The 15,911-nt window shown below is 42.9% G+C and overlaps 2 protein-coding genes across 9 annotated transcripts in view; one reads left to right on the forward strand and one right to left on the reverse strand.

The window, feature by feature from the left end:
- SLC11A2 (solute carrier family 11 member 2) overlaps positions 1-15,911 on the reverse strand; it is a 68,642-nt gene that overhangs the window by 45,174 nt on the left and 7,557 nt on the right. For 2 of the 8 annotated variants that reach the window (XR_013993952.1, XR_013993953.1), the window contains exon 1: positions 2,785-2,985. The exons of 1 other annotated variant lie outside the window; for it this stretch is intronic. Coding sequence is in view for 1 of the 7 variants with exons in the window: in XM_081058645.1 (XP_080914771.1) it covers positions 4,099-4,144 (46 nt within the window). In the remaining 6 variants the exon portion in view is untranslated. Of the gene's footprint in view, positions 1-1,992; positions 2,724-2,784; positions 3,003-4,098; positions 4,190-15,911 lie in introns of those variants that run through there. 5 more of the 8 variants (XM_081058645.1, XM_081058646.1, XM_081058650.1 and 2 more) reach the window with 5 other exon arrangements.
- LOC308502561 (uncharacterized protein) lies at positions 1,118-5,953 on the forward strand (the record flags this gene model as incomplete). Its single annotated transcript, XM_081060494.1, has 3 exons — positions 1,118-1,149; positions 2,010-3,136; positions 4,440-5,953. 2 exons carry the CDS (start codon positions 1,118-1,120, stop codon positions 2,788-2,790), a joined length of 813 nt encoding a protein of 270 aa, XP_080916620.1. The 3' UTR covers positions 2,791-3,136; positions 4,440-5,953.

A 15,911-nucleotide genomic window follows, 5' to 3' on the forward strand; every position in this document is an offset into this window, starting at 1 on the left:
ACTTCGGTCCTTACACTAAAAAATGTAAGTTACTCTGACCTTAAATTAAAAGCAGAAATTAGACAAATATACTATTATCCTTCCTGGCCAACTCTTTTATACTCCACCCTGATTTTATTAAAATATAGCCATATACATATGTTGTTTTATCCATGATATTCCTGATAATACCTGGAGGGCTCTTCAGAGTCAATTAATGTTAACTGTTCAATAAATGTGTTAAATTATCAAAAGAATAAATGGCCTCTGGATGAGACAAGGATCTCGATCTTCTAACTCCTTCTATTCTGCACATTCAAATGCTGCCTGACTTTTCCAAAATATTTTATTCAAACCAGAGTCAGATGATAAGGATGACAGTCATATCAGGGTAAAAGGCTTCTCTCTTTCTGTCTCAACCACCCAACTCTTTAAAAATGTCACTACTTTTCCTCCTTATTCAACTACAAATAAAGGGGTTTCACAAAGACACTGTCCTCCACTCTCACCAAACCAACATCCAACCCTCCGTAGGCACTATCTTATTCCAAAGCTAAATAACTAAACTTATATCATCTGTACTTCAGTCAAATTGGGCCAGCATACTGCTAGAACAAGCAATATTCTCTTTTGTAAATTAAAAGTTTCTCATTTTGTGATTCGTTCCCAACAAAACTACATGTATAAATAGCAGCTTCCTTGAAAGAGAATTGAAAGACTAGACAGTCTTCCATTAGAGCCTTCCAGACAGCACCAAGAGAACGTAAGAGGACTTTTTAAGCTCAGAGAAAGGGCATACATCTGTCAACAGACATTTGTGTTTATGTACATGGTGAGGAAGCAGGAAATAAAGATGTCTTTGATTCCACAGCACCCACCCAAGCCCTGAGCATGAAAAGTCAAACAGAAAAGCTCTTACTTTGTGAATACCATTCTCTAACCTCAAACCTTCACTTCAGAGTCAAAAACTGAACCCAGGCTGCTTAGTAGCTCTGTAGAGTAATCCAAAGAACACCGCGGATTTCCTAACAGCAGAATAAGATTAGATTCATACTAAGCTTCCCTATTCATTAACAAGAAGTGCTGCCAGGCTGCCTAGAAATTCCCCTTCCCGTCCCAACTTGGCCATTCCGGAAACATGAGAACTATGCTGCAATCGTGGCCTTTTTGGTATTGGGTCCAAAATAAACTGTGCCTAGATCCCAAGACTGTAATTGCATAACTATTATCCAATGAAAAAGTAAACAGCCAAAGAAGTTCTCAGGTTTCATTTACCCAACACAGCTATCACAGACAGACCTAGCATGGTGCTAGTGTCCAACCTTATTTAACGATAAACACTCAGCAGAAAACCTCTAGTCACGCCTAATTTATACTATTCACTCCAATCAACATTAATGACGGGTGGTAAACAATGAACCTAAGGGTTCACTGGCAATAAGCTCACAGGATTCTGACCATAGGGTAAGGAATAAGGTCAGAATTGTTTAGTTGTTTTTGTTCTGTTTTAAGGAGGGCACAGTTCAGAGTGGCTCAGGTGGGGACCGAACTGGCAACCTTGGTGCTACCAGCACCATGAGCTAACCGGCCCCCCCACGGTGGGTTGTCATTTTTAAGGGAGAAGTAATAACAAAACTCCCACATGTCAGGTACAGTTCTAAGCACTTTATGTGTATTAACTCATTTAATGCTCACCAACAACTCTATAAGATTGACGTTATGATCAATCTCCATTTTAAGTATGTGGAAACTAACAGAGAGGCTAAGCCACGGCTCTAAGGTTTACACAGCCACACCGGTCAGGCCTCAGATTCCACGGGGGTCGAGGCCAACAGTGTCCCGTGGTGTCCTCCGCACTCACTACAACGATGGCCAGCACACGTTGCTGGAAGCCTATCCCCCCTTGCCTCTCCTTGCCTACAAGTTTTGCTTTTGCTTTCCACTTTGAAGAGGTGTCACGTTCCTTTAACTTCACAACACTCCTTTGCAAGCAATGGACAACATAAGAATTACCTTCATTTTACCCACAGGCCACTCAAGCCCAGGTGTCTTAGCTTCTCCGATGGCGCTCTTTCAAACCGTCTGATAACATGTGGCAGGGAATTTGGGAAAACCAACAGTGGAAAGGAAAGCCAACGCAAAGTACCGCACCTAAGCGACAGCTTCACCAGGAGGTGCGTACGAAACCGAACAGTCGGAGAGCCTCCACCGGCTCACGTCCCGTCTGCAGCCGCGGTCCCCACCAAAGTGCCTGGGTCGGGGGGCCGCACAAACAGGCCTAAAACCAGTCTCCACGAAAGCACGCAGCGGCCCGGCCCGACCCTTCACACAAAGACGCTCCATCTTTGTCAGCTGCCCAGAAACGAACTTGTTGCTGCTGTGGGGAGCCCAGGAGGCGGAGAAGGCGGCCTCGAGGACCTTGCCCCGTGCCCTCGGCCCGCTCAGCGCAGAAGCGGGTCAGCGCGCCCTGGATCCCGCGTAGCGGCGCGGCGCCAGGTCCCCCCAAGACTTCAGCCATTTCTCGCAGGACTGGGGGGAAAGCGGCGAGGCCCCGCGAGCTCTGCCGTTCGCCCCCGCCCACCACTCGCCACTCCCGGCGCCTCCTTCGAATCGTGCGGCCCCATCAGCACACCGCGCCCGGCGCCTCGGGCCCTCCCTGCCCGCACCGGCCTCGCAACCCCGCACGGCGCCCGCGCCCCTGACAGGCCCGACCGCCTTCTCCCGGGCCGTCCTCCGACCCGCCCAGCGCCATCCCCGCCCGCGGGGGCGAAGCGGAGCGCCCCCGTGACCCCTGACCTCGCCTACCTTTAGCCTCACCAGCGCCGCAGCCACCTGACAAGCGGCCCCCGCGCCGCCGGCTCCATATCCCGGGATCCAGCGCCAATCCGCCCAACCCCTACACGCCCCGCCATTGGCCGACGGGACCGCAGCGGCACATTCCTATTGGCTGGATTCTTCGTATTCCCAGTAGCGGCCCGCGCGCGTGGCAACCCGACTGAGAGTCCCGAAGCTCCGCCCACCCCAAGGTCATGATGTGGGCGGGGCCACGGCGGCCCGGGCGGGGCTGCATCCCACGAAGCAGGTGCTTGCGCTGGTCCAACCCACAGCGTGCGGATTTGGAGGCTCCCACACCTCGGGGCTCCCACGCCGCAGACAGGTAAGTTTCCTGCCATAGTTCGTAGCGGCCCCACGTTAGGGCAATCAAGCCCCTTTCTTTTGGAGACGTGGTTCTGTCATGTACAGCTCCACCCTATGAAGTAGAGCCTCCTGGCAGGACCATTTCCTTTCGCTCTCGGATATATCTGTGCCCCACCAAAAGCACCCCACACATGGGAGGAACCTCGAAACATCAGCTAGTACAGCCAGTTCGACCGCATCAGATGCTGTACTCCCAAGCCTTGGTAACGAATTGCTTTCCTCCTTCCTACTCGGTGGCTCAGTTCTTCCCCTAAGTTTTATCTTCACCCACCCAAGAGGAATCCCACTCCACCCCAGCCTCAACCTCACACCCCAGAATCTTTCTCTGAAGATGACTGTCAGATTGTCAGATGAAGTAGTTCTTTAGAGGGGAGAAAACAAATGATCTGACAAACCACCCTAATATCCTACAATGTCACTTAGAGCGACTACAAACATTCTTAGACGCCTCCCCTCCGCTTACATGAAAGATAACCAAGCTGTAAGCCTAGAGAGGAAAAGCATAAACCCCTGCAACTTCTGTCCTCATGTAAAAACTGCTAGGAGAAAATTCTACTAGTTGGTAAGAGTCCAAGACAGAGAAAAGGAGAGTGAATTGCAAAAAGAAAAATCCAAATAAAGTACAAAGTAAAAACAAACTCAGGGACCAAAAAAACAGTCGAGCATCGTCAGTTATCTGGTACAGGCTGGTTTGCACACAGAATTTCTCCTGGAGAGAAAAGAAAATGCACAAATTAGTTCTCAGAATCTCTCTATAACACATCTGGGGAGTTCCAGAAAGCCCCTCCAGAGGAGAACCTTTCCTTTGAGAACCTCTGCTGCAATTAGAAAATAAAATGGCTGGAGCCATTCTTGTCGCTCTTCCAGGTCTGCTCAGCTGGGCAACTTCCCTGGGCTGTTGCATACTTGCCGGTTACTTACTTAGCTCACACGGTGGTGCTGCCTCCATCTTACGCTGCTTCTTCATTGTGCAGAACAAGTTTGACTTCTCCCAGTGCTGGCTCCTGCCTCTCTGTAGGCAGACAAGTGCGCCTCCCTTGGTTAAATAGGAGCACTTTAGGCTGCTCTGAGCAACAGAACTCTGATAAAGATATGGCAGAGAATTTCGAGAAGCAAACCACACCCTTCAAAGACTAATCAAATTTCACCTTTGACCTGCCATGAAAGGAAAGCATCATATACCTGCCACTCTTGGATATTAATGAACAATTAATTGAGTCTGAGAACTAGGAACCTAAGATTTCATCTTTTCCATTCGGCAGGAGCTGGAGACGGGCCTGTGAGTGCCAGTGTCTGAAGGAGGTGGAGCACAAAGAATTGCTTTCCTTCAGGACGTCACTCCTCTTGTAGTGAAGCTGGTTTGGGCACTTGTACCAGGGCTGTTTTAGGACTCTGCTCCCCTAAGATGTAAGCTGAAACCAATTAACCCCAAGCCTGGCAGTCCACAGGTATTTTCCACATAAGTACGTGAGCACTGATGCAATTATGAGGAGTCTCAGAGTGTAGATGAAAATGCCACCCGGCCTATCCCTTGGGATCTTAAGGACCTGCTGCCATTAACCTAGTCAATCAGTGGTCCACAGGTGACAACAAAGCCACACAAACCCAGGGGCTCGGAGCCCAATGAAAACAAAACAAAACAAAACAAAACAAAAAAACCCTCTGAGACAAAAAAAAAAAGTCTTGGGCAAGCCCAGAATTTCTCAGTCTGAGAGCAGAGGAACTGAAAGAATGAAGAAAATTTGCCTCAGGCAAATAAATAGCTTAATAGGCCAGCTGGAAGCTGGAAGGGAGAGGCCTTGAGTGGGTGAGGAGAATTGAGGGGGTGGGATATTAGAAGGAAGGAGTTGCTGCCTTCAGAAAGTTTTCTGGTAGCTTTAAAGAAAATCTGCTCAGGACCATAAGAAGATATGCAAATAGATTTGATAGAAATAAATACCTTAGAACAGAAAAACAAAGCAATGATTAATTTGTATTAGTCAAGGTAGGCTTCCAGCAAGTGGCTCTGGTTCCTACACAAAACAACCATAGAGTTGGTAGAAGGAACTAAGGATCTTCTCCCAGCAACCCAAATTAAGATCTCTTTACTCCAGGGGTCCCTCAAGCTCTGAGTCCTATCATTACAAGTTCCCTAAGGCAAAACTGCGTTGGCCCCCTTCACGGGGAAGAAGTACATATGAAATCTTCCAACTAAAGTGTTGGAGGAAAAAGCTTTATTTTAGTTTAGGAGTTCCAAAACTTGGAATGGATTTTACAATGAGACTCTACCGTAGCCGCACTGTTTCCTTTACTCAGCAGTTTCTCCCAACATTCACTCCCTACTCTTGCCTTTTAAGTCTGCAATTCTCATGTAGTAACAGACAATATGAATTGAATTCTTATTATATGTTGAAGAGGAGCAGAGTTTGCCCCGAAATATGCCTTTTTGGGATATTGATAATTTTAGGCTGGTTAATTTAACTTAATTTGTTTAATTTTAGAGTTTATTAAACATTCAAATATGACCACTAGGCATTAATAGTGGTAGGGTTTTGGTCATGTTCATTTTTGTTACAATGTTATATATAGTTCAAATTGTTTATAAAGTAATATATAAGTAATCAGAATGAAAAACATGACAATGTCATTTGACCTTTATATATTCCAAAGGTACTTTGTTCTAGTTATGTACTAGTAGGTAGCAAATAAAAATTGACTTATTCACAAGCTTGCCTGAAAAGAAAAATAAATGTGATCTATTTGCTCCAGTGTGATGAATAAACACAAATAAAATATGCTATTTTTTGCTTTAAAGGATAATTGATATAATGGCATATTGGTGTGGATGCTCCGTTGTTGCTTCTAATTATAAGTATTCATATTTCAGGTTATGTTTTTTGAATGTGTTGATTTGACATAAAAACAATTTGTGTTCATAAAGCCAAAGTTCTAGACTGGTTAATTTTAAGAAACAGCAGACTTGGGAGCTCTGAAAACCTAGTAGAAGTTACCCTTTGTAAAAGGACATTTATAGGGACCGGCCCAGTGGCTCAGGCCGTTAGAGCTCCACGCTCCTAACTCCAAAGGCTGCCGGTTCGATTCCCACATGGGCCAGTGGGCTCTCAACCACAAGGTTGCCAGTTCAACTCCTCGAGTCCCACAAGGGATGGTGGGCTCCGCCCCCTGCAACTAAGGTTAAACACCGCCCCTTGAGCTGAGCTGCCTCCCCGAGATGGCTCAGTTGGTTGGAGAGCGGGCTCTCAACCACAAGGTTGCCGGTTCGACTCCTGGAGTCCCACAAGGGATGGTGGGCTGTACCCCCTGCAACTAGCAAGGCAACTGGACCTGGAGCTGAGCTGCACCCTCCACAACTAAGACTGAAAGGACAACTTGAAGCTGAACGACACCCTCCACCCTCCACAACTAAGATTGAAAGAACAACTTGACTTGGAAAAAAAAAAAGTCCTGGAAGTGCACACTGTTCCCCAATAAAGTCCTGTTCCCCTTCCCCAATAAAAATCTAAAAAAAAAGGACCTTTACATTTGTGGATGGCCAATGATGAAAGTAATGTCCAAAGTAGATCATAAAGGGTAGAAACATGAGTGTTAAGGAAGTACAGTGAACTAGAGAAGGGTAGGATTTGTGGACGGAAAAGGGGCCACATATTAAACCTGACAAGCTCAGGAGACTGAAAATAACCACACAAAATGGCATAAAATGGCATAAGCATGAAAAATTTCCTAACTAAGTGGGCCATGGCGGAAGTCACATCTTTAGCTTCCTTCATAAAGTTAATCTGTGCCTTTAAATTGGCCTGTTGTCTTTTTGCACCTAAGATAACATCTTTGGAATGTCAGTAATCCTTTTTCTGGACCAGAGCTGGAAACTGCAAAATTCCTCATTATTATGCCTGTCTCCTGATTCCATCTCTATGTGCTATAAAAAGGGAACTGTTAACTATCCTGTACCCATCTATGTAAAAGAAGTATCTGTCTCTCCAATTTACTTTTATCTAATCCCAGAGATTTTCCCCCACCCCCGCTTGCTTTCTCCCACCCCCTTAATCTATCACCAGTGGATTTTTATGTAACCTTCCTCCTTTGATTTTATGTATAAAATAAACTGGAAACCGCCATTTCGCAGTGCATTTTCTCAATCCATTGAGATTTTGCTTCCCGGCAGTTGTTGTCAGTTTGGCTCAAATAAACTCTTATAAACTTTCTCTTAAGCTGGACGTTTTTCGTAGACAGATTTAAATCCGCATAACAATCTTACCCTTGTTTGCTCTTTTCCTGTTAATCTCCCATAACTGGCTCACCACCCCCAACATCTTCTGTCTTTAGCTAAAAGTGGTATCTAAGGTGATGGCTCCCCCCATCTGGGGGAGTTAGTCAGTGTTCCTGGGTCTCTCCCATGTCTACAAGAGGTACATATGTTATTAAACTTTAATTTGTCTTTCTCATGCTAATCTGTCGCATGTTAATTTGATTATTAGTTCAGCCAGAAAAACCTTGAAGAGTAAAGGATAATTTGCCCTTCCCGATAGTATTTAACATGGTGCAAATATGAATTAATCCTCACAATAAATTTGTGAGGCAGGGAGTATAATCTTCCTTTTGCAAATTAGAAACCTGAGTCTTAGGGAGGTTAAATAACTAAACTAAGGACACACTGCTAGTTAGTAGTAGAGCCAGGCTTTCGTGGGGGAGGAAAAATATTTCATCTACCGCTCAAGGTTCTTTTGGATGGTCTAATAAACATGAGACAGATTAGCAAGAGAAAATAACCAAATTTAATACATACATATGTATGGGAACCCCGCATACTGGAGAGAGTCAGAGATCTCACATGCATGAGAGGTTTAGCGACTGAAAGGGAAATTGAGGTACATATGACCTTCTGAGCTAGGGATGAGGCCATGCACCTTGGTCCTTCAGGTCATTGCAGGGAGAGCACGTGTTCAATAATTGTTAGTTTGCCCTGCCATATCAGTAGATCAAAATCATTTCTGGTTTTAACTCTTATCATGGGCCAGGCTCCTAATTTAAATTGTAGATAGTTATGGGGTAAATGGGTAGGGTAGAAGCTTCTCTTGAGCCTGCAGGGTCTCAGTTGCCTTTAGCTCAAAATAATCTGTGTACCACTAACGCACACCTGAGGTGACTTGGTCTGAACCCCTACACTTTGAACACAAATCTGTTAGACACAAGAACCAGCATTCAACCTACCACATCATACTATCTACATCTTATACACCTAAAACAATTCCCTTCCATTCAAATCGAGCTAAAAATTTCTCCCTTCATAAAATCCTATTAACGCAAATTCACTGAACATTCCTCATTATCACAATAACCAACTCATTTCTATATAGATGTTAATATGTATCTGCATCATGTGTGCCCTTTATTTAAATAGGAGACTTCTCCTACCATGTTTACCTTCCACCACGCTCCAAGTTTCTTTTTTTACTATTAATTTCCCCCCCCCCTTCTTCCGCCTCCCACCCCCACTCTGGTTCAAGCCGTTGTTTCTCAGTCTAGTTGTGTAGAACACAGCTCCCTGGCCCATGCTGGTGTTATGAGCCTTGAGCTCCCCCCCACCGGCTGAGGCAGTCTTGCCGGTTTTGGGCCACTCTGACCTCCTCAGCATTAGGAACACAGCGCTCCAAACCACCTGAGCTACCAGGCAGGTCCCTCCAAGTATTCTTTTTCATGCTTCTGAAACAACTGCTTGGAGCTAACTCCTACCACCGCTCCCTTACCTGGACAACTCCTCTGTGATGCATTCCCTGACTCCTCCAGGCAGCATTAGCCCTAATTCTGTCTGCTACCCAACCACTTCTTATTTGACTCCAGAACTAACTCATTCTGTGCATATTTGAGAATCTACTAGGCACAGGCTGGGTGGTAGAGATACACAAATAAGATAAGCACAGCCCCTTACAGAGTTATCATTTTTCTGCCTTCTCCCACTAAATTGTTAGCTTCTGTATAGAGGAGATTATCTTATCTTCAAACACTTGGTGCTAACAAAGACCAGGTATATAGGAGGTGTTCCATAAGCATTATCCCATTTTTTAATATGTTATGGCTGTCAGGCTACACAGAATAATAATTAGGACATATTTATGTATATGTCCTTACATTTATGTATCTATTTCCAAAATTGAGTCTTATCTATTTCCAAAATTGAGTCTTATCTATTTCCAAAATTGAGTCTTATCTATCTTAAAAACATTCCTCCTTTGACTCTGCTAGCCTGATAAGCTATTCCTATGATAAAGGCTGCAAAGCACAGGCAGGATCCCCTTTGGGAATGAAGGACTAATCACCCCAGCCGTCTGCGGTGGGAAGGCTGCTTGCTGGCCGATGGCCTCAGATGTCATGTCATGCCCCTTTCTCAGGCAGCCCACATTGAATGACTGATCATCCCTCTCGCCCCAACCAGGGGACACCTTGCAGGTTGGCTGAGCCTTCGTCCTGCATCACAGTTTAATTCCTGCACAAACTTGCTTCTTTCCCTTCCCTTAATGTTGATCCCAAGGTCACTTCCTGATAAACCTACTGTTTCCATCTCAGAGTCCACTTCCCTTTTTACTTATTTCCATAACCCAAAATCAGTGTTTCTGAAAAAGTGTTCTGCACTCACTCTACTTCCTTTAATACACACTTATTTTTCCACCCTTTGTGATCCACCCTGGAAATCCCGTTAGCTAAATGATCCTCATTGGCTATCTACAGTGAGAACCCGCTAACTCCTTGCCTTTCTCCACATTCAAAATATTTACTGTACCACTCCTCTTCCAACGGTCTTTCTTTGGCTTCCATCACACTGTGCTCTTTGGGCAGTTCTCCCAGTTCAATTGCTCTCTCTACTTGCTTCAGTTGCCACTTTTCTTCTTCCTACTCCTTAAATGTAGACATTCTTTAGGTTCAATCCTTAGTCCTCTTCTAATTACATATAATCTCCCTACAATTTCAATGTAATAATACTGGGGACCCACCCAGCAATAGAGACATTCATGGGACAGGTTGGAGTAACAGAAAGAACCTCTTAAGGGTAAAACAGACCTGGATTCCAGGTCTAGCCAGCTGGGAAACCATGGGTAACCTATTAAATCTTTGTGTTTCATTTTTTTTAATCTGAAGTAGGTATGATAGCGACCTCATAAGGATTCTCCCTCTGTTTGTTCCCCAAATGCACCAATGTTCTCCCTTGCCTCTGAATTTTCACATGTTGTGCCTATGCTGGAACATTCTTTCTCTGCCCAGTCTTCACCTACCTAACTCCTACTCATCACTGATGTCTCACTTTAGATATTCCTTTCTCCCAAAAGCTTTCTGTGATTCCAATGTCTGAATGAGGTATATATTCTATATCGTCCTGTGACATCCTGACCTATATTCTTGCCTTTGCCATAGCACTATCCCATTCAATTGCTTTTGCTGTTTATTTGTATCCCTCCTTGAGGGCCAAGACTTTTTCATGTTCACCCCCGTGTCCTCAAGAAGGACTGAGGCTGGCAACATCCCTTCACAGCCATTGCACCTTCTTGCCGATGACTCTCAAAGTCCACCCTCTGGAGCCTCTTTCCCTGAGCTCAAACTGCCTCTTGAACTTGCTCCCTGGGTGTCCAGCTAGGAAGTCAACATTACCATATCCCAAACTATCCTCTCTACTCAAACCAGTTGGGTTTTCTTTTTTTGTTTTTTGTTTTTTTTTTACAATTTCCCTGTGTCCCCAGTTTCTGGAACTTAAAAACTGAAACTCATCATGGATTCTTCATCTTCCCTCACATCAAATAATGCCAATTACTAGAGCCTACCTGCACAAGGTCCTCTTTTTTCTATTTCAACTGCCATCTTCCTACTTAGGCCTCTACAACTCTAACAACCTCAACCTCCCTCTGATCAACCTGATCATTTATTTCTCTAGAAATTTCCACTGGCTCCCGATTGCCTGTAAAGGAGAAGGGGAAGGAAGCTCACTTAATTGAGTGCCTACTTCATGCCGTGTGGAGGATGTTTTACATTATCACTTTTTTTAAAAACATCATCACATTTAAATACAGAGTAGACTCTTCATCTGACATTCAAAGTTCCCCACACCATGGTTCTAGCTTTCTCCCACCTCTCTACTATGTAAACCCTTCATTCTGGTTGAATTTCTTATTTTCTCTTTCCTGAACACACCCTTTGCTTTGGCTCCTGCTGTAACCTCCACCCACACTTCTAGTGTTGAAATCCTGTCCATTTTTTAAGACCTAATTCAAATGCCATCTGCTCCTTAAAGCCTTTCCTAATTCTCACAGGATGTGACCTCTCTGCTCCCGAAACTTAGTGCTTCTTTTGGGCTCAGATTTTTCATTAATTATTTTATTCTCTCATTTCTGTCACTAGATTGTGGGCTTCATAAAGATAGCTATACATTACCGTGTTTCCTCAAAAATAAGACCTAGTCAGACCATCAGCTCTAATGTGTGTTTTGGAGCAAAAGTAATATAAGAACCGGTCCTATATTATATTATATTATATTATATTATATTATATTATATTATATTATATTACATTACATTACATTACATTATATTATACATAAGACCCGGTCCTATATTATATTAAGACCGGGTCTTATATTAATTTTTGCTCCAAAAGATGCATTAGAGCTGATGGTCTGGCTAGGTTTTATTTTCAGGGAAACGGTATTTTTATATCATTCACTGCACCTAGCAATATACTTAGCACATCATTAGCACTCAATACACATTTGTGATGTTGAACTGTAGCTTGTATTTGACTTTACATATATGTGACCTGTAACAGTGCTTTTCAAACTGGGTCTCAATGCATTATTGGATTATAAAATCAATTTAGTGGGTCACAATCAGAATTTAAAAAATGGAATAGGAAATATCAGGGAATCTTACAAGTACTCAGGCAGGTATTATTTTGTGAAACTTTAATTGTGTGTGTGTGTGTGTGTGTGTTCTGGGTTGATGTAAAATAAATTTCTTACTGTAGCAGTCAAATAGGAAAAACACCACTGTAACACGTATGCATTATTTCAGTCAGCTGATTACAAGCCCCTTGATGAAAGAAAGTAGATTTGGCAAAACTCTAACCTTCAAACCAATGAGCACCAGACCTCTACTCTGAGTCCCACATTCCAGGCAGCTGCCCTGGGAATTAAGATAGATTCAAGGCAAACAGCAAGGTCCTATCTTTTTTTTTTTTTTTTTTTTTTAAAGATTTTATTGGGGAAGGGGAACAGGACTTTATTGGGGAACAGTGTGTACTTCCAGGCCTTTTTTCCAAGTCAAGTTGTTGTCCTTTCAGTCTTAGTTGTGGAGGGCGCAGCTCAGCTCCAGGTCCACTTGCCGTTTTCTAGTTACAGGGGGCACAGCCCACCATCCCCCGCGGGAGTCGAACCGGCAACCTTGTGGTTGAGAGGACGCGCTCCAACCAACTAAGCCATCCGGGAGGACGCGCTCCAACCAACTAAGCCATCCGGGAGCTCAGCGGCAGCTCAGCTCAAGGTGCTGTGTTCAATTTTAGGTGCAGGGGTGGAGCCCACCATCCCTTGCGGGACTCGAGGAATCGAACTGGCAACCCTGCGGTTGAGAGCCCACTGGCCCATGTGGGAACCGAACCGGCAGCCTTCGGAGTTCGGAGCAAGGAGCTCTAACCACCTGAGCCACCAGGCCGGCCCCAGCAAGGTCCTATCTTTAAATGAGCTTCTCTTCTATTGAGAGAAAAAAGTAAATACATTCATGAAGAAACTTTACAAATACTTAAGAAAGCAGCTGAAGAGCCACAAAAGGCCTTGGATTTAGAATCAGAAGATTTACATTGGCGTTTTTCCTTTGCTATTTATTAGCTGTGTGATGTTGGATAAATTGTTTGATTTCTCTGAGCTTGTTTAACCAACTAAAAGAATAACATATACCCTACCTCACATAATTGTGTTAAAATTAAGTGATACATACAGGCAAGATTATTTCATAAATTATAAAAATGTTAAAAGTTTTAGGTAAAAACCTGCATGTATCATTCTGTCACCAAGTGAAAATTGAAGTAAATTATACTATAGCTAAATGTGCATTAGGCGTGATATGTGTTTTGTTCTTTTTGATTGCCAGTGATAGAAACCCAATTCAGACTGATTAGGCTCAAAGGGAAGCCAATCACTTACATACTGGGGAACCCAATGGTACAGGCAGCTTTGGGCCGGGCTGGATCTGGGGACTCGGGTAATATCACCAAGTCACTGTCCACCTGTCTTTCTGTCTAACCGTCTCTCCATCTGGGCTCTGCTTCAGTCCCAGTGTGGTTTTATCCTTTTATCCTCAGACAGTTTCTTCCGCGTGGTGGAATGGTGGCCACCATTCGCTCTGGGCTGACATGATCCCCACAGTTGGCAGCAGGTAGAGTATCTCTTTCCTTATAGTTCTAGCAAAAGTCTTAGGGAGGGCTCTGACTGATACCTAGCTTGGGTCATGAGCTAAGTCCCAAACCAAAAACAGTGGCCATGGGTGCTGAGGACACAATCTGACCCTTGGAGCTAGGGAATTCGGTCAGCCCTACCTGAGGCACCTGGACTGAAAAAGAGGTTAGTGAGGAGTCTTCTCAAGGGTTGGGGTCATAGATTCAGAATAACCCTGGTTTCTAAAGCTGAATAGGATTAGTTTAGAAAGAGATCTTGATCTCTTCTATTTAACTTCATCATACAACATTAGAGTAAGGACACACAAACACATGTTTATTCCATTTCATTTCATTCATTTAATAAATATAGCATTGAGGATCTACTATGTGCCAGGTACTGTTCTAGGCACTGGGATATAGCAGTGATCAAAACCATATAAAGTTCCTGCTTTCCTACATTCTGTGGGAGAGATGAATAATAAACAATAAGTATATCAGGAAGTGACAAAATTCTATTAAAAATATAAATTTAAAAAGCAAGGTAAGAGATACAAATAAATAGAAACACATACCATGTTCATGGATAGAAAGAATTAATATAGTTAAAATATCAATACTACCTAAGGCAATATATAGATTCAATGCCATTCCTATCAAACAACCAATGACATTTTCTCAGAAAAGAACATATAATCCTAATATTTATATAGAAGTATAAAAGACCCCAAATAGCCACAGCAATCTTGAGAAATAAGAAGAAAGTGGGAGGTGTCACACTACCTGTCATCAAATCATACTACAAGGCTATAGTAATCATAACAGTATGGTACTGGCATAAAAACGGACACATAGATCAATGGAACAGAATAGAGAGCCAGAAATAAATCCATTTATATATGGTCATTTAATCTATGACAATGGAAGCAAGAATTTACAGTGGGGTAAAAACAGTCTATTTAATAAATGGTGCTGGGAAAACTGGACTGACACATGCAAAAAAATGAAATTGGACCACCTCCTTACGCCATTACGGATTAAATATTTAAATGTAAGACCTGAAACCATAAAATTTCTAGAAGAAAACACGGAGTAAATTTGCAGACATTACTCTGAGTAATATTTTTATTGATATATCCCCTTGGGCAAGGGAAGTAAAATAAAAAATAAACATGGGATTACATCAAACTTAAAAGTTTTTTCACAGCAAAGGAAACCATCAATAAAACAAAAAGGCAGCCTACTGAATGTGAGAAGATAATTGTTAATGACACATCTGATAAGGGGTTAATATCCAAAATTTATAAAACACTCATTCAGCTCAACACCAAAAACGCAAACAACCCAATTAAAAAATGGGCAGAGGACATGACATATTTCTCTAAGGAGGACATTCAGATGGCCAACAGGCCTATGAAAAAATGCTCAATCTTACCGAACGTTAGAGAAATGCAAATTAAAAACTACAGTGAGATACCACCTCACCCCAGTCAAAATGGCTCTATCATAGATAAATCAACAAACAAGTGCTGGTGAGGATTTAGAGAAAAGGGAACCCTCATGCACTGTTGGCGGGATTGCAGGTTAGTGCAGCCACTGTGGAAATTAGTATGGAGGTATCTCAAAAAACTGACAATGGAACTACCTTATGACCAGCAGTTCTACTCTTAGGTATCTATCCAGAGAAATGCAAGACACTAATTTGAAAAAATATATGCACCCCTCTGTTTACTGCAGTGCTATTTACAATAGCCAAAACTTGGAAACTTACCAAAATGACCATCGGTAGGAGACTGGATTAAGAAACTGTGGTACATTTATACAATGGAGTATTACTCGGCCATAAAGAAGAATGAAATCTTACCTTTTGCAATGATATGGACAGACCTAGAGAACATTATGCTAAGTAAAATAAGTCAGTCGGAGAAAGACAAATACCATATGATCTCACTTATATGTGGAATCTAAAGATCTGAATAAATGAGCAAAGTAAACAGAAATAGTCTCAGAGATACAGAGGAAAAACTGATGGCTGCTAGAGGGGAGAGAGGTGGGGATGAGAACGAAGGGGAAGGGATTAGCATAAATTGGTAACTAAAATATTGCCACAGGGATATGAAAGTTTGGGAAATATAATACTGTTGTAAAGATTTTGTATGGTGTCAGATGGGCACATGTCTTATTAGGGAGACCACTTCATGGGCAATGTAGATGTCTGACCACTGCACTGTACACCTGAAGCTGAAGTTGAATAATACTGTATGTCAACTATAAATTTATAGATATAGATATATATAGATATATATATGTATATATGGTCACGGAATATG

The sequence above is a fragment of the Rhinolophus hipposideros genome (assembly GCF_964194185.1).
Source record: "Rhinolophus hipposideros genome assembly, chromosome: 9".
NCBI classification, from domain to species: domain Eukaryota; kingdom Metazoa; phylum Chordata; class Mammalia; order Chiroptera; family Rhinolophidae; genus Rhinolophus; species Rhinolophus hipposideros.